Source organism: Bombina bombina, chromosome 3 (genome assembly GCF_027579735.1).
Source record: "Bombina bombina isolate aBomBom1 chromosome 3, aBomBom1.pri, whole genome shotgun sequence".
Taxonomy (NCBI): Eukaryota; Metazoa; Chordata; class Amphibia; order Anura; family Bombinatoridae; genus Bombina; species Bombina bombina.
In genome coordinates this window covers 185219285-185246971 of record NC_069501.1, presented here as the reverse complement: position 1 = coordinate 185246971, position 27687 = coordinate 185219285, and the positions used below count along the sequence as shown (strand labels likewise).

The following is a 27687-nucleotide window of genomic DNA, read 5'->3' as shown; positions in this document are numbered from 1 at the left end:
CCGTAGTTGTATAGGCAGCTTCAGGATCATCTTCCAGCACTCGAGAAAGTCCAAAGTCCGACACTTTGCACACAAGGTTACCATTAACCAAAATGTTCCTGGCAGCAAGGTCACGATGTACATAGCCCATGTCAGAGAGATACATCATCCCAGACGCAATGCCACGTAACATGCCCACCAGCTGTATGACTGTAAAATGACCGTCATGTTTCTGAAAAACAATACAATGAACTTTATATGTTTATGCTATACATAAATTTAACCTCAATATAACACTAACAATGAAAAAATAATATATACAGAAACAGGTAATATGTTATTAAATCTTTAAAGTGATTGTAAACTTTAACTAATCAAATGCCATATATGTAATCTTTGCCATTAAAATAGTATATGTGTATATGTTTTTGTTTTTAATCCATTGTTAAAGGGTTAAATTAGTGCATATAAAAATGCTTCTATTACAATGTTATGACGGCCCACTTGGATGAGCTCTTTTTTTTAATGACATTTGCAGTGAACATCCAATCAACATGTGTGTCATATGACAATCTTGAAGTCCAAACCTTTAAAGCCCTTTGAAAGCCTATGTAGAGAGAGGCTTGGACTGCTTCATACATCACACGCCAGGCAAAAGAGGAAAAGAAGGTGCGGAGGAACAGACAATACCAATTAGGATTATAAACCTTTTATTATAAAATATATATACACTTTAAAAAATAATTATGTGGTTTTACTTGCAAACTAATATATTTGTCACTGCAACAATCTTATAGTCTGAAATTTACTATCACTGTAATGGTCACTGTATTCCAAAGGCTAAAACGAAAGCAAATCACTGTATTAAAACATTCTTTTTATTTGTGATATTTAATCACATACAGCATATATGGGGTGCACTACAAAGTATTTGAAGAGGGGCGCACACTGGTTTTCACCATGTTAACTCAATCAATACTTTGCATTGAGAGACGTCAACATCGGTATTACAGTCTATAAACCTTTAACACATCTTATATTATACATAAACATGTCCATAAACTGTATATACCTCTCTATAACAGGTATTCCATTGCACAATTATCTATAAGGTAGAAATATTTAATTTAATTTAAAGTCTAACACATATATATGGAAAAGTATAAAGAACTTTGTGCAAAAATATAATTTCTTTACTGGAGGATTATGAAATCATTAATACAGCAGATATTATTGATGATATCATGAAAAGGGGGTGAGTGCACTATAAAGGGGCATTATAGTGAGAAAAAAAAATTCATAAGAGCATGTAATTTTAAGACTGCCGACCCTACACTACTGAGTGTTTAATCCCAGAACACTGCTGGTACAGAGAGAAAAAATACTGCTGTTACAATCAGCAACACTAGTCACATGACCAGATGTGAAACTAGCAGTGCTCTTTGAGTTCTGAGAAGTATTGTGGGTTTTAAACACACAGTAGTTTAGGGTCGATAGTTTTAAAATTACATTCTCTAACAGATTAGAGATTATTATTTTTTTTACTATAATAGCCCTTTAAGTTCTGAATTTCCTTGCTGTAATGAGAAAAACAATAGCATTAAAGGAATAGTAAACACCAAAATTGTTATTGTTTAAAAAGATATATAATCCCTTTATTTACCATTCCCCAGTTTTGCATAACCAACACTGTTATATAAATATACTTTTCTTCTATAAGGTACGACGAGTCCACGGATTCATCCTTTACTTTTGGGAAATTATCCTCCTGCTAACAGGAAGTGGCAAAGAGCGCCACAGCAGAGCTGTCTATATAGCTCCTCCCTTAGCTCCACCCCCCAGTCATTCTCTTTGCCTACTCTAAGTACTTTTCCGGCCCAGCGTACCTGGTTTTCAATCCGCCGCCCTGGAGGTGGCGGATCCCATAGGAATCAATGGGAGTCTGACCATAGCGAAAGTTCATGTTCGCTGCTGCCAGACATCCCATTGATTCCTATGGGAAGTGTGTACACCTAACACCCTAACATGTACCCCGAGTCTAAACTCCCCTAATCTGCCCCCCCTACACCGCCGCAACTAAATAAAGTTATTACCCCCTAAACCGCCGCTCCCGGAGCCCACTGCCACTCTAATAAACTTATTAACCCCTAAACCGCCGCTCCCGGAGCCCACCACAAGCTATACTAAATATGTTAACCCCTAAACCGCCGCTCCCAGTCCCCGCCGCAACTATAATATATTATTCCCTGAAAAAGCGTCGGATACATTGTTCTTTGGCGTCCTTCCAAGAATCTGCACACCAGTAAGGAGAGCAACATATACTGGACTCTTAAGGGGGAGGTTGTGTGGTTAAATTTCTGCACTCCTTACCACGGTCTCTGGTATTGTGTATAAGCTCAACTTGAGCAAATACTTGATTGTATTGCCAATCCTATTGTATTTGGTGGTCTTTGCAGCTCTTGTGGCGCTTTTTATATTTGTATTTTAAATAAATCTTTTTATTCAAAATCCTGTTCAAGCAACTGTTTACCCAACAGTATAACATTGGGTGTGTGCACTAACCTGAGCTTGGCTATAGCTCCATCTCATGTGAGTAATCATTTGTACATACACATTCTGCATTGAAAAAAAGGTTACAGAGTTACGCTATGTGGCATTTCTTCTTTCTTTTCATATGAGGATCAAAAGAAAAATAGAAGCGTGAAGATTTTGGAAGAACACACATATCCTTATATGAACTTTTATAAATATTTAGGTTTCACACATATGTATATTTTATGATCACTTTTTGTCCACAATTTTATCACATTTATTTCACATTTTTGCGTTTTTGTGATATTATGGTATTTGTTATCAGCAACTATAATATATGTATTAACCCCTAAACCGCCGCACCCAGACCCCGCCGCCACCTACATAATACCTATTAACCCCTATCCTGCCCCCATATACCGTTGCCACCTATAATAAATTTCTTAACCCCTATCCTGCCCCCCACTACACCGCCGCCACTGTAATAAAATGATTAACCCTTAAACCTAAGTCTAACACTAACCCTAAAACCCCCTATGTAAAATATTAATTAAATAAATCTAAATAAATATAACTCTTATTAACTAAATTAATCCTATTTAAAACTAAATACTTACCTTTAAAATAAACCCTAATATAGCTACAATATAAATAATAATTATATTGTAGCTATCTTAGGATTTATTTTTATTTTACAGGCAACTTTCAATTAATTTAAACTAGGTACAATAGCTATTAAATAGTTATTAACTATTTAATAGCTACCTAGCTAAAATAAAGAGAAATTTACCTGTAAAATAAAAACTAACCAAAGTTACAATTACACCTAACACTACACTATACTTAAATAAATTAATCCTATTTAAAACTAAATACTTACTTGTAAAATAAACCCTAAGATAGCTACAATGTAATTAATAATTACATTGTAGCTATTTTAGGATTTATATTTATTTTACAGGTAACTTTGTATTTATTTTAGCTAGTTAGAATAGTTATTAAATAGTTATTAACTATTTAATAACTACCTAGCTAAAAGAAATACAAAATTACCTGTAAGTTACAATTAAACCTAACACTACACTATCATTAAATTAATTACCTACAAATAACTACAATTAAATACAATTACATAAACTAACTAAAGTACAAAAAATAAAAAAGCTAAGTTACAAAAAATAAAAAAAATAAGTTACAAACATTTAAAAAATATTACAACAATTTTAAGCTACTTACACCTAATCTAAGCCCCCTAATAAAATAACAAAGCCCCTTGGAAGATGACATTGCCCGGATGGAAGAATTCTTCAGCGCCGCCTGGATGATGACTTCATTGGATGGAAGATTTCTTCAGCGCCCCTTGGATGATGACTTCTGCCGCTTCGGATCTCCTCTTCGGTTCCATCGATGGTCGGCTGGCTGAAGACGACTAAAGGTAGGATGATCTTCAGGGGGGTAGTGTTAGGTTTTTTTAAGGGGGGTTTGGGTTAGATTAGGGGTATGTGGGTGGTGGGTTTTAATGTTGGGGGGGGTTGTATTTTTCTTTTACAGGCAAAAGAGCTGAATTCTTTGGGGCATGCCCCGCAAAAGGCCCTTTTAAGGGCTGGTAAGGTAAAAGAGCTTTGAACTTTTTAATTTAGAATAGGGTAGGGAATTTTTTTATTTTGTGGGGCTTTGTTATTTTATTAGGGGGCTTAGATTAGGTGTAAATAGCTTAAAATTGTTGTAATATTTTTTAAAGGTTTGTAACTTATTTTTTGTAACTTAACTTTTTTTATTTTTTGTACTTTAGTTAGTTTATGTAATTTAACTTAATTGTAGTTATTTGTAACTAATTTATTTAATTAATTTAATGATAGTGTAGTGTTAGGTTTAATTGTAACTTAGGTTAGGATTTATTTTACAGGTAATTTTGTATTTCTTTTAGCTAGGTAGTTATTAAATAGTTAATAACTATTTAATAACTATTCTAACTAGCTAAAATAAATACAAAGTTGCCTGTAAAATAAATATAAATCCTAAAATAGCTACAATGTAATTATTAATTACATTGTAGCTATCTTAGGGTATATTTTACAGGTAAGTATTTAGTTTTAAACAGGATTAATTTATTTAAGTATAGTGTAGTGTTATGTGTAATTGTAACTTAGGTTAGTTTTTATTTTACAGGTAAATTTCTCTTTATTTTAGCTAGGTAGCTATTAAATAGTTAATAACTATTTAATAGCTATTGTACCTAGTTTAAATAAATTGAAAGTTCCCTGTAAAATAAAAATAAATCCTAAGATAGCTACAATATAATTATTATTTATATTGTAGCTATATTAGGGTTTATTTTAAAGGTAAGTATTTAGTTTTAAATAGGATTCATTTAGTTAATAAGAGTTATATTTATTTAGATTTATTTAATTAATATTTAACATAGGGGGGTTTTAGGGTTAGTGTTAGACTTAGGTTTAGGGGTTAATAATTTTATTACAGTGGCGGCGGTGTAGTGGGGGGCAGGATAGGGGTTAATACATTTATTATAGGTGGCGACGGTGTAGGGGGGCAGATTAGTGGTTAATAAGTTTAATATAGGTTGCGGCGGGGTCCGGGAGCGGCGGTTTAGGGGTTAAACTATTTAGTTGCGGCGAGGTCCAGGATCAGCAGGAAAGGGGTTAATAACTTTATTATAGAGGGCGGCGGTATAGGGGGGACAGGATAGGGGTTACTAGGTAGAATGTAGGTGGCGGCGGTGTCCGGGAGCGGCGGTTTAGGGGTTAATACATTTATAAGAGTTGCGGCGGGGTCTAGGAGCGGCGGTTTAGGGGTTAATAACTTTATTGAGTTGCGGGGGGCTCCAGGGGTGCCAGTATAGGGGGTAGAACAGTGTAGTTAGTGTGGGTGCTTAGTGACAGGCTAGCAATAAAGCTGTAAAAAAGCCGAAGAGCAGCGAGATCGGATGAGTGATAACTCTCACAGTCCGCTGCTCGTCTCCCCGTACTTGGTGCGCTGCTTTTTGACAGCTTTATTGATAACTTAGGCAAAATTTTGCAGGTCCACGGCGGCGATGGTAGGCGTGCTTAGGCGGGCGTATTGAACCGGCGAAGGCAGGTAAAGTAGAAGCGTTGATAACTAGGCCCCATTGTGTCTGCTCGCAAAAATTTGAAAAATTTGGTGCATTTTAAAGCAGTTTTGCAGAACGTGTATGCTTTTTTTCTCTTAAAGGCGCAGTACCGTTTTTTAAGATTGTTGTTTTTTCACTAAATAAAGTGTTTTCATGCTTGTTTGTAGTCATTACTAGCCTGTTCAAAATGTCTGACATTGAGGAAAGTAAATGTTCAATATGTTTAGAAGCCATTGTGGAACCTCCACTTAGAATGTGTCCCTCATGCACTGAAAGGTCAATAAATTGCAAAGAACATATTTTCGCTACTAAAAGTATGTCGCAGGATGATTCTCAGTCAGAAGGGAATCAGGTTATGCCATCTAATTCTCCCCAAGTGTCACAACCATTAACGCCCGCACAAGCGACGCCAAGTACTTCTAGTGCATCTAATTCTTTCACCCTGCAAGATATGGCCGCAGTTATGAATACTACCCTCATAGAGGTTTTATCTAAGCTGCCTGGGTTGCAGGGGAAGTGCAGTAGGTCTGGTGTGAGAACAAATGCTGAGCCCTCTGACGCTTTATTAGCCATATCCGATGTACCCTCACAATGTTCTGAGTTGGGGGTGAGGGATTTGCTGGCTGAGGGAGAGATTTCTGATTCAGGAAATATGTTCCCTCAGACAGACTCAGATATGACGGCTTTTAAATTTAAACTAGAACACCTCCGCTTATTGCTCAGGGAGGTTTTAGCGACTCTGGATGATTGTGACCCTATTGTAGTACCAGAGAAATTGTGTAAAATAGACAGATTTCTAGAGGTTCCTGCCTACACCGATGTTTTTCCGGTCCCTAAGAGGATTTCGGACATTGTTACTAAGGAGTGGGATAGACCAGGTATTCCGTTCGCTCCCCCTCCTACTTTTAAGAAAATGTTTCCATATCAGACACCATGCGGGACTCGTGGCAGACGGTCCCTAAGGTGGAGGGAGCTATTTCTACCCTGGCTAAGCGTACAACTATACCTATTGAGGACAGTTGTGCTTTCAAAGATCCTATGGATAAAAAATTAGAGGGTCTCCTGAAGAAAATATTTGTTCATCAGGGTTTTCTTCTCCAACCTATAGCGTGCATTGTTCCTGTAACTACAGCAGCGTCCTTTTGGTTCAAGACTCTGGAGGAAGCTCTTCAGTTTGAGACCCCATTAGAATTAGGGCTCTCAAGCTAGCTAATTCTTTCATTACAGATGCCGCTTTTCCACTGGCTAAATTAGCGGCACAGAATTCAGGTTTTGCCATTTTAGCGCGTAGAGCATTATGGCTTAAGTCCTGTTCTGCTGATGTGTCATCAAAAGCTAAGCTTTTAGCCATCCCTTTCAAGGGTAAGACCCTATTCGGACCTGAACTGAAAGAGATCATTTCAGACATCACTGGAGGGAAAGGCCATGCCCTTCCTCAGGATAAGACAAATAAGATGAGGACCAAACAAAATAATTTTCGTTCCTTTCAAAACTTCAAAGGTGGTCCCTCTACCTCTTCCCCTGCTGCAAAGCAAGAGGGGAATATTGCTTAATCCAAGTCAGTCTGGAGTCCTAACCAGTCTTGGAACAAGGGTAAACAGGCCAAGAAGCCCGCTGCTGCCACCAAGACAGCATGAAGGAGTAGCCCCCAATCCGGGACCGGATCTAGTAGGGGACAGACTTTCTCTCTTTGCTCAGGCTTGGGCAAGAGATGTTCAGGACTCCTGGGCTTTAGAAATCTTAACCCAGGGGTATCTTCTAGATTTCAAAGATTCTCCTCCAAGGGGGAGATTCCATCTTTCTCAATTGTCTGTAAACCAGACAAAAAGAGAGGCATTCTTACGCTGTGTAGACGTCCTATATACCATGGGAGTGATCTGCCCAGTTCCGAAAACAGAACAGGGGCAGGGGTTCTACTCCAATCTGTTTGTGGTTCCCAAAAAAGAGGGAACCTTCAGACCAATTTTGGATCTCAAGATCCTAAACAAATTCCTCAGAGTCCCATCCTTCAAGATGGAGACCATTCGGACTATTTTGCCGATGTTCCAGGAGGGTCAATAAATGACCACTCTGGACTTAAAGGATGCGTATCTACACATCCCTATCCACAAAGATCATCACCAGTTCCTCAAGTTCGCCTTTCTGGACAAGCATTACCAGTTTGTGGCTCTTCCCTTCGGGTTTGCCAAAGCTCCCAGAATTTTCACAAAGGTGCTAGGGTCCCTTCTGGCAGTTCTAAGGCCGCGGGCATAGCTGTGGCGCTTTATCTGGAAGATATCTTAATTCAGGCATCGACTTACCAACTAGCCAAGTCTCACACGGACATTGTGTTGGCAGTTCTAAGATCTCACGGGTGAACGTAAAAAAGAGTTCAAAAGTAATGATATAGCTGCACCACCAGTTGTATTAAAACATCATGATTTTATTGGCACAATAAAATCATGATGTTTTAATACAACTGGTGGTGCAGCTATATCATTACTTTTTGACTGTATTCTTGGGACCTTGGTGCAGGTCCAATAGTTGGCACACCTGCAAACAAGTTTTGTTATACCCTTGGTGCTTGGGCAATTCTTTGCTTTCTACAGTAAAAAAGAGTTCACTTATCCCTCTCACAAGAGTTCCATTCCTGGGAACTCTGATAGATTCGGTGGACATGGAAATTTTTCTGACGGAGGTCAGGAAATCCAAAATTGTATCCAACTGCCGAGCTCTTCATTCCATTCCTCGGCCGTCAGTGGCTCAGTGTATGGAGGTAATCGGCTTAATGGTAGCGGCAATGGACATAGTTCCGTATGCTCGCTTGCATCTTAGACCACTGCAACTATGCATGTTCAAACAGTGGAATGGGGATTATGCAGATTTATCTCCTCAGATAAATCTGGATCAAGAGACCAGAGACTCTCTTCTTTGGTGGTTGTCACAGGATCATCTGTCCAAGGAAATGTGTTTCCGCAGGCCAGCATGGGTCATAGTGACAACGGATGCCAGCCTATTGGGCTGGGGTGCAGTCTGGAATTCCCTTAAAGCACAGGGTTTGTGGACTCAGGAGGAGGCTTTCCTCCCAATAAATATTCTAGAACTGAGAGCGATATTCAACGTGCTTCAGGCATGGCCTCAGCTGGCTTCTGCCATATTCATAAGATTCCAGTCAGACAATATCACAACTGTAGCATATATCAATCATCAGGGGGGAACAAAGAGTTCTCTAGCGATGATAGAGGTTACCAAAATAATTTGATGGGCAGAGACTCACTCTTGTCATCTATCAGCAATCTATATCTCAGGAGTAGAGAACTGGAAAGCGGATTTTCTAAGTCGTCAGATTTTTCATCCAGGGGAGTGGGAACTCCATCCGGAGGTGTTTGCACAATTGATTCAGCAATGGGGCACACCAGAAATGGATCTGATGGCGTCTCGTCAGAACACCAAACTTCCTCATTACGGGTCCAGGTCAAGGGATCCTCAGGCTGTACTGATAGATGTTCTAGCAGTACCCTGGTTGTTCAACCTGGCTTATGTGTTTCCACCATTTCCTCTCCTTCCTCGTTTGATTGCCAGAATCAAACAGGAGAGCGCTTCAGTGATTTTGATAGCACCTGCGTGGCCACGCAGGACTTAGTATGCAGACTTGGTGGACATGTCATCTCTTCCACCATGGACTCTGCCACTGAGACAGGACCTTCTGATTCAAGGTCCGTTCCAGCATCCAAATCTAGTTTCTCTGCGGCTGACTGCTTGGAGATTGAACGCTTGATCTTATCCAAGCAGGGTTTCTCTGAGTCGGTCATAGATACCTTGATTCAGGCTTGAAAGCTTGTCACCAGGAAAATATTGTAAATATCTTTATTGGTGCGAATCCAAAGGCTACTCATGGAGTAAGATCAGGATTCCTAGGATTGGAGAAGGGGCTATCAGCTAGTTCCTTAAAGGGACAGATGTCTGCTTTATCAATTCTACTGCACAAGCGTCTGGCAGATGTTCCAGACGTTCAGTCGTTCTGTCAGGCTTTAGTTAGAATCAAGCCTGTGTTTAAACCTGTTGCTCCGCCATGGAGTTTGAATTTAGTTCTAAAAGTTCTTCAAGGGGTTCCGTTTGAACCTATGCATTCCATAGATATTAAGCTTATATCTTGGAAAGTTCTGTTTTTAGTTGCTATCTCTTCGGCTCAAAGAGTTTCTGAACTATCTGCATTGCAATGCGACTCGCCTTATCTTGTTTTCCATGCTGATAAGGTGGTTTTGCGTACCAAACTTGGATTCCTTCCTAAGGTTGTTACTAATAGGAATATCAATCAGGAAAATGTTGTTCCTTCTCTGTGTCCTAATCCTTCCTCTAAGAAGGAGCGTCTGTTGCACAACTTGGACGTGGTTCGTGCTTTGAAGTTTTACTTGCAAGCAACTAAAGATTTCCGTCAAACATCTTCTTTGTTTGTTGTCTATTCTGGAAAACGTAGAGGTCAAAAAGCTACGGCTACCTCTCTTTCTTTTTGGCTGAAAAGCATCATCCATTTGGCATACGAGACTGCTGGACAGCAGCCTCCTGAAAGGATTACAGCTCACTCTACTAGAGCGGTGGCTTCCACATGGGCTTATAAAAATGATGCTTCTGTTGAACAGATTTGTAAGGCTGCGACTTGGTCTTCGCTTCATACCTTTAACAAATTTTACAAATTTGATAGTTTTGCTTCTTCGAAGGCTATTTTTGGGAGAAAAGTTCTTCAAGCAGTGGTGCCTTCTGTTTAACCATCTGTATTGTCCCTCCCGTTCATCCGTGTCCTGTAGCTTTGATATTGTATCCCACAAGTAAAGGATGAATCCGTGGACTCGTCGTACCTTATAGAAGAAAAGTAAATTTATGCTTACCGGATAAATTGATTTTTTCTATGGTATGACGAGTCCACGGCCTGCCCTGTCATTTTAAAACAGATTATATTTTTTTATTTTAAACTTCAGTCACCTCTGCACCTTGTAGTTTCTCCTTTTTCTTCCTGTACTTCGGTCGAATAACTGGGCTGTGGAGCTAAGGGAGGAGCTATATAGACAGCTCTGCTGTGGTGCTCTTTGCCACTTCCTGTTAGCAGGAGGATAATATCCCACAATTAAAGGATGAATCCATGGACTCGTCATACCATAGAAGAAATCAATTTATCAGGTAAGCATAAATTTACTTTTTACCTCTGTAATTACCTTGTATCTAAGCTTCTACAGACTGCCTCCTTATCTCAGATCTTTTAACAGACTTGCATTTCAGGCAATTAGTGCTGACTCCTAAATAACTTCACGTGCGAGAGCACAATGTTATTTATATGAACTAACGCCCTCTAGCTGTAAAAAATTGTCAAATGCATTCAGTTAAAGGGCGGCCTTCAAGGGCTTAGAAATTAGCATATGAGCCTACCTAGTTGTTGTTTTAAACTAAGAATACAAAGAGAAGTAAGCATATTTGATAGTAAAAGTAAATGAGTTGTTTAAAAAGTTGTTAAAAATTACATGGCCTATCTGAATCATGAAAGTTTAATTTGGACTTTACTACCCCTTTAATATGAGGTTTTTTTTGCTGCACATTTCTTTACATTTTCTGAATAGATTTAAAAAAAAATGTTAGTTTTAGATATTTTAAAAGTGTAAACTTCTTTATAGATTTTATTAAACTCACTCCTTAGTTCTGTCAGTTATCGTACTATTCTAATGAAAGTCTTTTCATGTGCTCTCAGCATGCATCTTTCTCTCTAATTGTCCTTACAGCTGGTAGATCACAGACTTTTCTAAGTATTGACATATTCAAAGACCTCCAATGACCTTCCAACATCAATGCAATTATGTTAAAAAATGTATTTACTGGAGAGATTAGGAAAGGTCTGTATGGAATTAGAAGAGCAGGTTCTATAAAATTTGCAAGTATAGATGTGGTTTTCCACGCTAAAACTCGCAGGGGCAGCACTCATGGAATTCTATAAAAAAGGGTCTGTCCCTGCGAGTGGTGAGCTATCTCCCATATATATAATGAGAGCTCTCTGCTAGGTAAAAGTTTGCAATGGAGAGCAAAGTAAAGAGGGGGAAACCGGAATGTTTTCAAATTTGAATATTACGCTTAATACAAAACAAATTACGCTTTTCAGTGCACTGTACCTTAAATTAGCTGTTATTTTAATCTGCATAGGTTTTTCTTTCAGAACAAATTAGTGTTTTGAGTATTTTGGTGAAAACAGTGAGAACCGTAGTGTGAAAATAGAATTACACTTGGATGTGAGAAAAGCTTTCATACACGTCCATAGAACGCCCATGTTCAGACCATTTTATGCAAAAAAAAACAGTTATGCTTTAAATTTTGTACTTTATGTACAAATTTCTTGCTTTTTTTTGCACATCCAGTGTATTTAAGTTAAGATTTAAACTGTGCATAGTTAAAACAATTTATTCCTCTGTAATTTACCTACAAATTTTAAGTTTTTGATCAAATATGATTTTTGGGAAACAATTTTGTTTACGATTTTTGTATGCACCCTAACAACACAATTTTTCGCTTCATATTTTTTGTGTGAGTGGTTAATTTATTCATTTTATATGAGTTTTAAATTACGATTTTCATTGTGCACTTTTTTAATGTATGCATCTGCTTCCCATACGTAAATGCTGTATACGCCCTTTAACAAGTTCATTACAAGGTAAGGCAACAGCTTCTTAATTTCTGTACCCATGTAAACAGATTATTCCTCTGGCTGTCTCCTGTACCAAAATATCTGCAAACTTGCTTCCACAAAAAGGCAAACAAATTTAGACATTTCCGTCCCAAAAGCTCTGCACGGTAAATGAATGGCATTATTCTGAAAAAGTGCACAAAAAAACAATTCAATTTTAGAACTAGAAAAATGACAAATTCAGACCAATTAGAAAATGTAATAATAAAAATAATGGACATAAAAAAATAATAGTTAGGTTAGGTTAATTAATAGTTTAATATAGTTTATTTTAATTCTAAAGGTAAGTTTACATTTATTTGAAGGTAGGAATGTTGTAATTTTAATGTAAAGTTAGCAGGTTGTTAGGTTTAGGGGTTAATAGCTTAATTTAGTTTATGGCGATGTGGGGGGCTGGCGGTTTAGGGGTTAAACCGCCAGCCCCCCACAGAGCTGTCTATATAGCTTGTAAACTTTGATCAGCTATGCAGCTGTAAAATAAAAATGAACAGATTATGGCTCCATTTATCAAGCTGTGTACGCAGCTTTGGAGTCCCTTCACTGCAGACAAAAATTAAGAAGCAGCTGTCATCAGACCACTGCTTCTAAACCTTTTCACCAGCTCTTAGATTAAAAATCATCCTGGGCACTTTCACCCGGGGTGACTGACAGACCCTATTTGTGCCCCATTGACTTGCATGAGCTTTGAAAAAGCAGGAATGTAAGCTTAGGAGCCGGCCCATTTTTTGTTTAGCACCCTGGGTAGCGTTTGCCGATTGATGGTTACACGGGTGCAGAACCAAAAATGAGCCAGCTCTTAAGCGTACATTCCTGCTCTTCAAATAAAGATACCAAGAGGTCGAATCAAAATTGATAATATGAGTAAATTAGAAAGTTACTTAAAATTGCATGTTCTATCTGAAGAAAAAATAATTGGGTTTCATATCCCTTTAATGAAAAAACAATGGGGCCTAGTTATCAAGCCATCTACTTTACCTGCCTTCGCCGGTTCAATATGCCCGCCTAAGCTCGCGGACCTGCAAAATTTCGCCTAAGTTATCAAAAAAGCTGAGCAGCGGACTGTGAGAGTTATTACTCATCCGATCTCGCTGATCTTCGGCTTTTTGACAGCTTTATTGCTAGCCTGTCACTAAGCACCCACACTAACTACACTGTTCTACCCCCTATACCAGCGCCCCCGGAGCCCCCCGCAACTAAATAAAGTTATTAACCCCTAAACCGCCGCTCCTAGACCCCGTCGCAACTCTTATAAATGTATTAACCCCTAAACCGCCGCTCCCGGACACCGCCGCCACCTACATTATACCTAGTAACCCCTATCCTGCCCCCCCTATACAGCTGCCACCTATAATAAAGTTAACCCCTATCCTGCGGATCCCGGACCTCGCCGCAACTAAATAAATAGTTTAACCCCTAAACCGCCGCTCCCGGACCCCGCCGCAACCTATATTAAACTTATTAACCCCTAATTTGCCCCCCCTACACCATTGCAGCCTATAATAAATTTATTAACCCCTATCCTGCCCCCCCTACACCGCCGCCACTGTAATAAAATTATTAAACCCTAAACCTAAGTCTAACACTAACATTAACACCCCCCTAACTTAAATATTAATTAAATAAATCTAAATAATATTTCTCTTATTAACTAAATTAATCCTATTTAAAAATAAATACCTTTAAAATAAACCCTAATATAGCTACAATATAAATAATAATTATATTGTAGCTATCTTAGGATTTATTTTTATTTTACAGGCAACTTTCAATTTATTTTAACTAGGTACAATAGCTATTAAATAGTTATTAAGGGGGGTTTGGGTTAGATTAGGGGTATGTGGGAGGTGGGTTTTAATGTCGGGGGGGGGTTGTATTTTTATTTTACAGGCAAAAGAGCTGTTTTCTTTGGGGCATGCCCCGCAAAAGGCCCTTTTAAGGGCTGGTAAGGTAATAGAGCTGGTAACTTTTTAATGTAGAATAGGGTAGGGATTTTTTTTATTTTGGGGGGCTTTGTTATTTTATTAGGGGGCTTAGATTAGGTGTAAGTAGCTTAAAATTGTAATATTTTTAAAATGTTTGTAACTTATTTTTTTATTTTTTGTAACTTAGCTTTTTTTTTATTTTTTGTACTTTAGTTAGTTTATTTAATTTAATTTAATGATAGTGTAGTGTTAGGTTTAATTGTAACTTAGGTTAGGATTTATTTTACAGGTAATTTTGTATTTCTTTTAGCTAGGTAGTTATTAAATAGTTAATAACTATTTAACAACTATTCTAACTAGCTAAAATAAATACAAAGTTACCTGTAAAATAAATATAAATCCTAAAATAGCTACAATGTAATTATTATTTATATTGTAGCTATCTTAGGGTTTATTTTACAGGTAAGTATTTAGTTTTAAATAGGAATAATTTATTAAAGTATAGTGTAGTGTTAGGTGTAATTGTAACTTAGGTTAGTTTTTATTTTACAGGTAAATTTCTCTTTATTTTAACTAGGTAGCTATTAAATAGTTAATAACTATTTAATAGCTATTGTACCTAGTTAAAATAAATTGAAAGTTGCCTGTAAAATAAAAATAAATCCTAAGATAGCTACAATATAATTATTATTTATATTGTAGCTATATTAGAGTTTATTTTAAAGGTAAGTATTTATTTTTAAATAGGATTAATTTAGTTAATAAGAGAAATATTATTTAGATTTATTTAATTAATATTTAAGTTTGGGGGTGTTAGGGTTAGTGTTAGACTAATAATGTTAGTGTTTAGGGGTTAATAATTTTATTACAGTGGCGGCGGTGTAGGGGGGCAGGATAGGGGTTAATAAATTTAATATAGGTGGCGACGGTGTAGGGGGGGCAGGATAGGGGTTAATAACTTTATTATAGGTGGCGACGGTGTAGGGGAAGCAGGATAGGGGTTAATAAATTTATTATAGGTGGCGACGGTGTAGGGGAGGCAGGATAGGGGTTAATAACTTTATTATAGGTGGCGACGTTGTAGGGGGGCAGGATAGGGGTTAATACATTTATTATAGGTGGCGATGGTGTAGGGGGGCAGGATAGGGGTTAATAACTTTATTATAGGTGGCGACAGTGTAGGGGGGGCAGGATAGGGGTTAATACATTTATTATAGTGGCGGCGGTGTAGGGGGGTTAGGATAGGGGTTAATAGGTATAATCACAGCGTGAAGTGAACTGCAACCTTGACAAACGATGCTTGAACCGGAAGCCCTGAATGAATTGGAAGGGCTAGTACACCTGACCTCCTGGAGTGCCGTAGCCGGTAGCGGCGGATCAAACCGCAAATGTATGCACAAGAAGAAAAGTAGGCAGGCACTGCTTCAAACCGTTGAATGTAAAAACATGAATGTAATTCTTTATTGAAGTTCCAGATAAAAACAACAGCACATGCAGACAGGCAGTATAGGAGACTAAAAGTCTAACATGTTTCGCGCCTCCAGGTGCACTTACTCATAGACTGACGTCTATGTCTATACTCTAACTCTTTATAGGCCTAGGAGGTAACTAATATTAACCCCTTCTGGTCTAAGCAGAGAAAAAAACTGAGTAAAAACAATATCCTAATGTGACACTGTATGTTAAATGCTAGATGAATTAGAATAAAGATATGCATAGACCTTGGCTTCTTAAGACATAACGCAATACTTATATAAATTTACAGAGCAAAACAGCATTTTATGGGAAATATCATTATTAAAAAGACATTTAGGGGCCCATTTATCAAAGGGCTTGCGGACCTGATCCGATACTGCGGATCAGGTCCGCAAGACCTCGCTAAATGCGGAGAGCAATACGCTCTCCGCATTTAACATTGCACCAGCAGCTCACAAGAGCTGCTGGTGCAACGCCGCCCCCTGCTGACTCGCGGCCAATTGGCCGCCAGCAGGGAGGTGTCAATCAACCCGATCGTATTCGATCGGGTTGATTTCCGGCGATTCCTGTCCGCCTGCTCAGAGCAGGCGGACAGGGTTATGAAGCAGCGGTCTTTAGACCGCTGCTTCATAAGTTGTGTTTCTGGCGAGTCTGAAGACTCGCCAGAAACACGGCCCTTCAAGCTCCGTACGGAGCTTGATAAATGGGCCTGTTAGTATTTCAATTTTTCTCAAAAGCAGACATAAAGCAATATAATATACTACATAATTTATAATCCCGAAAAAGTGATCAGGCATTATTGTCTAACATGTATCACAACACTAAAAAACTGTTGTTAACAAGACAAAAAATGTCTATGCACATCTATCAGGACTAAACAGAACCAGACACTGTGTCTTCTTTATATGGTATTGGATACATTTATATACATATAATATTCTGTACATAATGATAGAGACACAATAATATCACTGATGCTAAAACTATGTATCAATAAAAAAGTTTATGTCGCATTCTCGGTTCATACCATATGGTATACGTGTGCACAATTTTAAGATCCAATAAAGTTCCTTTTTCTCTAGGATTTTATCCCTATTACCACCCCTAGGTGGCATTTTGGCAATGTCTATAATTTGGAATGACAGACTGGCTTTATTTGTTAGATGAACATTATTAAAATGATCTGCTACTGTGGAATCTTTACTGTAGTTTTTTACATCTCTTACATGTTCATTATAACGTGTTCTCACAGTACGGGTAGTTTTACCTACGTACTGTAAAGAACAAAGATTGCAAGTAAGTAGATATATAACAAATTTTGCACCACAATTGGCATAAAAATCAATAGGATAGGTTTTCCTGTTAACTTGACACAAGAAAAAATCCTGCTGAAGAATATTGGGACATGCTAAGCAACTTCGTGTTCCACATTTGAAACTGCCTTTTTTATTTAGCCATGTAATTGGTTGAAGTATGGTATCGGATTTTACCAAACTTGGTGACAATGTTTGTGCCAAAGTTTTAGATTTTTTGGCACAAATTTGCACTTTTTGATAAATGGCTGTAGTGTTTCATCTGGCTTAAGTAGGTTAAGATGTTTTTTTATTATTCTAACCACTTGATTATATTGTTGGCTAAAAGGTGTAGAAAACACAATAGCCTCATCAAAATCAGTGTCTAAATGCTGAGATTCAACATTAGTGTTAATTTCTAAATGTTTAACTGTATTTCTCCAACATAGGTGTGTCCGGTCCACGGCGTCATCCTTACTTGTGGGATATTCTCTTCCCCAACAGGAAATGGCAAAGAGCCCAGCAAAGCTGGTCACATGATCCCTCCTAGGCTCCGCCTACCCCAGTCATTCTCTTTGCCGTTGCACAGGCAACATCTCCACGGAGATGGTTAAGAGTTTTTTGGTGTTTAAATGTAGTTTTTATTCTTCAATCAAGAGTTTGTTATTTTAAAATAGTGCTGGTATGTACTATTTACTCTGAAACAGAAAAGAGATGAAGATTTCTGTTTGTAAGAGGAAAATGATTTTAGCAACCGTTACTAAAATCGATGGCTGTTTCCACACAGGACTGTTGAGATGAATTAACTTCAGTTGGGGGAAACAGTGGGCAGACTTTTGCTGCTTGAGGTATGACACATTTCTAACAAGACTTGGTAATGCTGGAAGCTGTCATTTTCCCTATGGGAACCGGTAAGCCATTTTCTTAGTTTAGTATAAGAATAAAGGGCTTCACAAGGGCTTTAAAGACTGGTAGACATTTTTCTGGGCTAAAATGATTACTTTATAAGTATATTTAGTGGATTATAACTATAAATAGTTCTTTTAATCTTGGGGATGTATTAAAAAAACGGCAGGCACTGTATTGGACACCTTTTTCACTGGGGGCCTTTTCTAGTCATAGGCAGAGCCTCATTTTCGCGCCACTAATGCGCAGTTGTTTTTGGAAAGCAAGGCATGCAGATGCATGTGTGAGGAGCTAAGAACCACTGAAAAAGCTTATTGAAGGCGTCATTTGGTATCGTATTCCCCTCTGGGCTTGGTTGGGTCTCAGCAAAGCAGATACCAGGGACTGTATAGGGGTTAAATGTAAAAACGGCTCCGGTTCCGTTATTTTAAGAGTTAAAGCTTTCAAATTTGGTGTGCAATACTTTTAAGGCTTTAAGACACTGTGGTGAAATTTTGGTGAATTTTGAACAATTCCTTCATACTTTTTCACATATTCAGTGATAAAGTGTGTTCAGTTTAAAATTTAAAGTGACAGTAACGGTTTTATTTTAAAACGTTTTTTGTGCTTTGTTATCAAGTTTATGCCTGTTAACATGTCTGAACCATCAGATAGACGATGTTCTGTATGTTTGAAAGCCAAGGTTCCTCCCCATTTAAATATATGTGATGAATGTGACATAGTGTCCAAACAAAGTAGGGACAATGATGCCACTGATAATGATGTTGCCCAAGATGATTCCTCAAGCGAGGGGAGTAAGCATGGTACTGCATCATCCCCTTCTGTGTCTACACCAGTCTTGCCCACACAAGAGGCCCCTAGTACATCTAGTGCGCCAATCCTTCTTACTATGCAACAATTAACGGCTGTAATGGATAATTCTATTAAAAACATTTTGTCCAAAATGCCCACTTATCAGAGAAAGCGCGATTGCTCTGTTTTAGATACTGGAGAGCATGAGGACGCTGATGATAATGGTTCTGACATACCCTCACACCAATCTGAAGGGGCCAGGAGGGAGGTTTTGTCTGAGGGAGAAATTTCAGATTCAGGAAAAATTTCTCAACAAGCTGAACCTGATGTTATTACTTTTAAATTTAAATTAGAACATCTCCGCGCTCTGCTTAAGGAGGTGTTATCTACTCTGGATGATTGTGACAATTTGGTCATTCCAGAGAAATTATGTAAGATGGACAAGTTCCTAGAGGTCCCGGTGCCCCCCGATGCTTTTCCTATACCCAAGCGGGTGGCGGACATTGTAAATAAGGAATGGGAAAGGCCCGGCATACCTTTTGTTCCTCCCCCTATATTTAAGAAATTATTTCCTATGGTCGACCCCAGAAAGGACTTATGGCAGACAGTCCCCAAGGTCGAGGGGGCGGTTTCTACTCTAATCAAACGCACTACTATCCCTATAGAAGATAGTTGTGCTTTCAAAGATCCTATGGATAAAAAATTATAGGGTTTGCTTAAAAAGATGTTTGTTCAGCAAGGTTACCTTCTACAACCAATTTCATGCATTGTTCCTGTCACTACAGCAGCGTGTTTCTGGTTCGAAGAACTAGAAAAGTCGCTCAATAAAGAATCTTTGTATGAGGAGGTTATGGACAGAGTTCAAGCACTTAAATTGGCTAACTCTTTTATCTTAGACGCCACTTTGCAATTAGCTAGATTAGCGGCGAAAAATTCAGGTTTTGCTATTGTGGCGCGCAGAGCGCTTTGGCTAAAGTCTTGGTCAGCGGATGTGTCCTCCAAGAACAAATTGCTTAACATCCCTTTCAAGGGTAAAACGCTGTTTGGCCCTGACTTGAAAGAGATTATTTCAGACATCACTGGGGGAAAGGGCCACGCCCTTCCTTCAGGATAGGTCTTTTAAGGCTAAAAATAAGCCAAATTTTCGTCCCTTTCGCAGAAACGGACCAGCCTCAAATTCTACACCCTCTAAGCAAGAGGGTAATAGTTCTCAAACCAAACCAGCCTGGAGACCGATGCAAGGCTGGAACAAGGGTAAGCAGGCCAAGAAACCTGCCACTGCTACTAAAACAGCATGAAGTGTTGGCCCCCGATTCGGGACCGGATCTGGTGGGGGGCAGACTCTCTCTCTTTGCTCAGGCTTGGGCAAGAGATGTTCAGGATCCTTGGGCGCTAGAAATAGTTTCTCAAGGTTATCTCCTGGAATTCAAGGAACTACCCCCAAGGGGGAGGTTCCACAGGTCTCAATTGTCTTCAAACCAAATAAAAAGACAGGCATTCTTACATTGTGTAGAAGACCTGTTAAGAATGGGAGTGATTCATCCTGTTCCATTAGGAGAACAAGGGATGGGGTTTTACTCCAATCTGTTCATAGTTCCCAAAAAAGAAGGAACATTCAGACCAATTTTAGATCTCAAGATTCTAAACAAATTTCTCAGGGTTCCATTGTTCAAAATGGAAACCATTCGAACAATTCTTCCTACCATCCAGGAAGGTCAATTCATGACCACGGTGGATTTAAAGGATGCGTATCTACATATTCCTATCCACAAGGAACATCATCGGTTCCTAAGGTTCGCCTTTCTGGACAAGCATTACCATTTTGTGGCACTTCCATTCGGATTAGCCACTGCTCCAAGGATTTTCACAAAGGTACTAGGGTCCCTTCTAGCGGTGCTAAGACCAAGGGGCATTGCAGTAGTACCTTACTTGGACGACATACTGATTCAAGCGTCGTCTCTGTCAAAAGCAAAGGCTCATACGGACATTGTCCTAGCCTTTCTCAGATCTCACGGGTGGAAAGTGAACATAGAAAAAAGTTCTCTGTCCCCGTCAACAAGAGTTCCCTTCTTGGGAACAATAATAGACTCCTTAGAAATGAAGATTTTTCTGACAGAGGCCAGAAAATCAAAACTTCTAAGCTCTTGTCAAGTACTTCATTCTGTTCTTCTTCCTTCCATAGCGCAGTGCATGGAAGTAATAGGTTTGATGGTTGCGGCAATGGACATAGTTCCTTTTGCATGAATTCATCTAAGACCATTACAACTGTGCATGCTCAGACAGTGGAATGGGGATTATACAGACTTGTCTCCGACGATCCAAGTAGATCAAAGAACCAGAGATTCACTCCGTTGGTGGCTGAACCTGGACAACCTGTCACAGGGAATGAGCTTCCGCAGACCAGAGTGGGTCATTGTCACGACCGACGCCAGTCTGGTGGGCTGGGGCGCGGTCTGGGAACCCCTGAAAGCTCAGGGTCTATGGTCTCGGGAAGAATCTCTTCTCCCGATAAACATTCTGGAACTGCGAGCGATATTCAATGCTCTCAAAGCTTGGCCTCAACTAGCAAAGGCCAAATTCATAAGGTTTCAATCAGACAACATGACGACTGTTGCATATATCAACCATCAGGGGGGAACAAGGAGTTCCCTGGCGATGGAGGAAGTGACCAAAATAATTCAATGGGCGGAGAATCACTCCTGCCACTTGTCTGCAATCCACATCCCAGGAGTGGAAAATTGGGAAGCGGATTTTCTGAGTCGTCAGACTTTCCATCCGGGGGAGTGGGAACTCCATCCGGAAATCTTTGCCCAAATAACTCAATTATGGGGCATTCCAGACATGGACCTGATGGCGTCTCGTCAGAACTTCAAGGTTCCTTGCTACGGGTCCAGATCCAGGGATCCCAAGGCGACTCTAGTAGATGCACTGATAGCGCCTTGGACCTTCAACCTAGCTTATGTATTCCCACCGTTTCCTCTCATTCCCAGGCTGGTAGCCAGGATCAATCAGGAGAGGGCTTCGGTGATCTTGATAGCTCCTGCGTGGCCACGCAGAACTTGGTATGCAGACCTGGTGAATATGTCATCGGCTCCACCATGGAAGCTACCTTTGAGACAGGACCTTCTTGTTCAAGGTCCATTCGAACATCCGAATCTGGCTTCACTCCAACTGACTGCTTGGAGATTGAACGCTTGATTTTATCAAAGCGTGGGTTTTCAGATTCTGTCATTGATACTCTTGTCCAGGCTAGAAAGCCTGTAACTAGGAAAATTTACCATAAAATATGGAAAAAATATATCTGTTGGTGTGAATCTAAAGGATTCCCATGGAACAAGATAAAAATTCCTAAGATTCTATCCTTTCTACAAGAGGGTTTGGAGAAAGGATTATCTGCAAGTTCTTTGAAGGGACAGATTTCTGTTTTATCTGTTTTACTTCACAAAAAACTGGCGGCTGTGCCAGATGTTCAAGCTTTTGTTCAGGCTCTGGTTAGAATCAAGCCTGTTTACAAACCTTTGACTCCTCCTTGGAGTCTCAATTTAGTTCTTTCAGTTCTTCAAGGGGTTCCGTTTGAACCCTTACATTCCGTAGATATTAAGTTACTATCTTGGAAAGTTTTGTTTTTGGTTGCAATTTCTTCTGCTAGAAGAGTTTCAGAGTTATCTGCTCTGCAGTGTTCTCCTCCTTATCTGGTGTTCCATGCAGATAAGGTGGTTTTGCGTTCTAAACCAGGTTTTCTTCCGAAAGTTGTTTCTAACAAAAACATTAACCAGGAGATAGTTGTGCCTTCTTTGTGTCCGAATCCAGTTTCAAAGAAGGAACGTTTGTTACACAATTTGGATGTAGTTCGTGCTCTAAAATTCTATTTAGAGGCTACAAAGGATTTCAGACAAACATCTTCTTTGTTTGTTGTTTATTCTGGTAAAAGGAGAGGTCAAAAAGCAACTTCTACCTCTCTCTCTTTTTGGCTTAAAAGCATCATCCGATTGGCTTATGAGACTGCCAGACGGCAGCCTCCTGAAAGAATCACAGCTCACTCCACTAGGGCTGTGGCTTCCACATGGGCCTTCAAGAACGAGGCTTCTGTTGATCAGATATGTAAGGCAGCGACTTGGTCTTCACTGCACACTTTTACCAAATTTTACAAATTTGATACTTTTGCTTCTTCTGAGGCTATTTTTGGGAGAAAGGTTTTGCAAGCAGTGGTGCCTTCCATCTAGGTGACCTGATTTGCTCCCTCCCATCATCCGTGTCCTAAAGCTTTGGTATTGGTTCCCACAAGTAAGGATGACGCCGTGGACCGGACACACCTATGTTGGAGAAAACAGAATTTATGCTTACCTGATAAATTACTTTCTCCAACGGTGTGTCCGGTCCACGGCCCGCCCTGGTTTTTTTAATCAGGTCTGATGAATTATTTTCTCTAACTACAGTCACCACGGTATCATATGATTTCTCCTATGCATATTCCTCCTTTACGTCGGTCGAATGACTGGGGTAGGCGGAGCCTAGGAGGGATCATGTGACCAGCTTTGCTGGGCTCTTTGCCATTTCCTGTTGGGGAAGAGAATATCCCACAAGTAAGGATGACGCCGTGGACCGGACACACCGTTGGAGAAAGTAATTTATCAGGTAAGCATAAATTCTGTTTTCTCACATTCTCCAATTTTTTAGGTTTATAACCTCTTTTGACCAATCTATCTCTTAGTTCAATGGATTGTTCCTGATACACTACATCAGACCTAGTATTACGTCTAATCCTCAAAAATTTAGATTTTGGGATGGAATCAATTAGATGCTGTGGATGCTGTGACTTTGCATGCAAAATGGTATTGCTTGAAGTAGGCTTTCTATATGTTTTAGTAATGATAGAATTATTGCTTATTAGAAGTGTCAGATCTAAGTAATTCACTTTTTCCAAATTATATTCTCCTGTGAACTTAAGGTTCATTTCATTATTGTCACAATATGATAAAAATTCACCAAAGATATTATCATTAAAAGGAATATTAAATATAAACAACAAATCATCTATATAACGCACATAAAGTGCTATTTTATCACTCCAAACATTACTAGGTGTATATAGATATAGTTGTTCCTACCAGGCTACGTAGATATTGGCAAATGAGGGGGCAAATTTTGCCCCCATCGCCGTACCACAAGTTTGAATAAAGTATTCATTATTAAACAAAAAATAGTTGTGTGACAATAAGAACTTTAACAACAAAAATTAAGTTTCCAGCGCCTAAAAAACTAATACCTGCTTCACTATAAGGAAGATCTCCTATCAGATCTGGTGGGTAGTAACTATGAAAAGTGTATATAGGAGCGCCTACAGGCTAAGGTATATCACAGGGCTAGAAATAGGTCAAAGAATGATAGAAAAATAGAAAAAATAACTAGAATAGTAAACCAATTCTGACCAAATATTCCGTTTGAAATCGTTTTAATCAATAGGGTAATACACAATTATCTAATGTATACCGATGATACTTAAAAATGTAGACAAATTAAAATAAAATAAAATACAGAATAAAATACAATAAAATTACAATATAGTGAAATACTCGATACAGTATAGATATGGAATCTATAAATATCTGAGCTTGTGGGCTACAGATTAGGATACAATATTTCCACAATAGAATAGTGATGATCCTTAGGGGACCATACTGGTTGGAAATATAAGAAACCTTAAACAATTATTAAATCCTATTGACAATTATTAAATCCGCAGATAATTTAGTTAAGATTGGTACAATGTTAAAAGTAATATCTATTAATAAACCATAGAAAGAAAGAAAATAATGTCTATTTAGTGAACCAGTGAGTAAAACACTCAAAATTGTGTCCAATGTATCAAAAAACAAATGAAGCAAAAATCATACAAAAAAATCACAATATGCAAAAAAACGGTGCTTAATCAAATCTTGTGAATCCTAACAAAAAATAAATCCTAACAAAATATACTCTTGCGTGTCCTACCCTAAATTCGAACAATACCGGTATGTTCTAGTGTGACTTATCCGCTTCCCTAGCGGTAATACAAATAACCAAAGTAAAACAAATCACTGATTTATGCGCCTAGTGCGATGAAATAGCCCCTAAAATATACTAAATGTTATTGTGGGAGTAACATTCCAAAAGAGTGAAGTATAAAGGGGGGGAAAAAAACAAAAAGCTTAATAAACAAAGCAAAGCAGACAAATATACGTATTGGGTAAATTGAAATAGTCAAGGTTATGTCCAAAGTCTCTTTGATGTCCCTCGATAGGGTCCGAATTGGCCAATATCCTGGGAATGTAGCAATCCAAACAAATGCTGTATAAAATAATCCTGAAAAAGAAAACAAAGTGCACTAAACAAAAAAGCCTATGGGGTTTCAGATTATCGGTAAATAAACTTACCCCATTAGGTAATATCCTGGAAATATGGTAAGCCTCACAAATCGTGTGTCGATATTCGTCTACGCGTTTCGGTCCTCTGAAGAACCTTTTTCAAGACATAGTGAGGCTAAGTATATACTGACCTTATATAGTGTGGTTAGGGGTTGTCCCTTTGAAATATTGGCGCCAAAAAAGGTCGAATGGGGCCGGATTTCCTGCCAGATCTTCTAGGCTATTTTCCGCTAAACCGGATGTCTTAACATCCGTACTTCCGGTTGTCGTAAAACCGGAAGTTACTATTATGCGTACTTCCGGATAAACTATTTCCGGTGTTTACGGAGCCATTTTGGAAGCGGGCTTCTATATATAATTTAGTGGCTAACTAGTTCACAAATTTTTAACACATTTTTAAGTATGGTCTTTCAAAAATATATTCCTTTAGGACTAGTGGGTTATATCTCAATAGTTACTTAAAGATTATTATCGGCGACTTCAGTAATTTCGTTGGGTAATGTCCCCTATATCAGACTGGGGGATTTTTTTAAAAAGATTTTAGGCTTCCATATTCCAGGATTTACAATAGTCATATGTCACATAATATACAACATATACACATAATGAGGGTATCAGAAACCATGTGTTTTATTATTAATTATACCATATTTAACTGAATAAATAAATAAATAATCATTGTTTCTATTTTGAAGCTATATTTAAGAGCTCTAAAGAATGGAGTAAAGAATTTCTCTTTGAGAAGAGTGGTTGTTTTACAGAGGTACTATATATAGGGGTCGTTTTTTAAAAAAAAATCTTAAGTGTGTGGTGTGTACTAATGCTGATGTTATTAATGGATCTAATCTATTTCTTTGCAATATTCATCTAATTGTTTATAGACTTAGAATTCTCAAAATAGATGTATTATCTCAAAGTTAGCATTAAGTCCCTTGGGATAAATGCAATCTAGATGAAAGATCCATTTGGCCTCTGTTTTCAGCATTCTTGCTTCCATGTTTCCCCCTCTCCAGTCCTTATTTAGTTTACAGATAGCCAAATACTTGAAGCTTTCATTTTTTCCTCCATGTATCTCTTTAAAATGTTTGTAAAGGGGCAGGTCTATTTTCTTCCACTTTATTTGTAGGAGGTGCTCCCGAATTCTGTCTCTTAGCTTCCTTGTGGTCTGGCCCACATATTGTAGGCCACACCCACATTCAATAAGGTATACTACATGATGGTCTGTACATCTGATGGTTTGTTTGATGTTATAAGATTCATTGGTAATCTTGGATTTAAAGGTATCTGTCTTCATTCCGTGTTGGCAAGCCTTACAGAGATGGCAAGGGAAGAAACCTTTCAAGTTCTTTCCCAAAACTCCCATGGTATTTTTAGGTGTTTTATTTCTAGGGACACTAGGGGCTAAGATGGATTTGAGATTGTTCGCTTTTCTGAAGATGAAGCCTGGTTGTTCTGTCAGATGTTCCCCTAATATGTCATCTTCCTTCAGAAGATGCCAGTGACGTTTTATTATGTCCTCAATTGTTTTCCTTCTTTCACTATATTGAGTGATAAATGGTATTTTGAGGTTTTCAGAAGTTATTATATTTGGTTTCTTCTTGTAGGTTAGTAGGCTTTCTCTTTTCATAAGGCTTACTTCTTCAATTGTTTTGTTTATGGAGGTTTCGTTATATCCCCTCTCTAAAAAAATTTTCTTAAGGGTTATCGACTGTTTAGCCCACATATCCTCACTCGGACAGTTCTTCCTTATTCTCATTAATTGCCCCTTTGGGATATTTGAGATCCACTTCTTATGATGGCAGCTTGTCTGATGGATGAAGTTATTTGAATCTACTTCCTTGAAATGGGTCGAGGTTTCTACTTTCCCATTTTCCACCCTTATGTTAAGGTCTAGAAATACCACATTTCTTTTACTGATCGTACTCGTGAACTTCAGATTTAATTGATTTAGATTCATCACGTCTAGTGTGTGGTGTAGATCTTCCAAACTTCCCTTCCAGACTAGGAAGATATCATCAATGTACCTTTTGTAGAGGACCAGGTCCGCGCCTGCTGGGCATGACTCCCAGAAGATGTTTTCCCACCTGCCCATATACAGGTTGGCATAGCTAGGCGCGAACCTGGTCCCCATGGCTGTCCCACAGACTTGACGATAGAAAGTTCCATCCCAACAGAAGAAATTATGTTCCAAGATGTAGTTGATGCCATCCAATATGAATGTTTTCTGAAGATCTGGGATGTTTGTGTCTTTTTCTAGAAAATAACTTATAGATTCAAGTCCTTTTTTATGTGGGATGGATGTATATAGGGATGTTACATCACTTGTTACCATGATGTAACTATCATCCCACTCCAATCTTATTACAGGAAAAATCTTATTACAGGGGAGTTTTTCAGGATGAAAAACTGGACAATCTATTATTAGATGAAATAACCAAAATGACCATGAAGGGTAAGGTTATAGTACTGGGGGACTTTAATTTGCCAGATATAGACTGGAAGATTCCTTCTGCTAGATCGGCTAGAAGCAGGTATATTCTTGAATCTCTGCTAGGGGAATCACTTGAACAATTAG

General features: G+C 38.6%; 1 protein-coding gene across 1 annotated transcript in view; it reads right to left on the bottom strand.

The window, feature by feature from the left end:
• Window positions 1-27687, bottom strand: part of EPHA6 (EPH receptor A6) — a 1448913-nt gene that overhangs the window by 197593 nt on the left and 1223633 nt on the right. Inside the window, exon 12 of the mRNA XM_053706041.1 lies at window positions 2-211. Within this exon, the coding sequence (XP_053562016.1) occupies window positions 2-211 (210 nt within the window). The remainder of the gene's footprint in view (window position 1; window positions 212-27687) is intronic.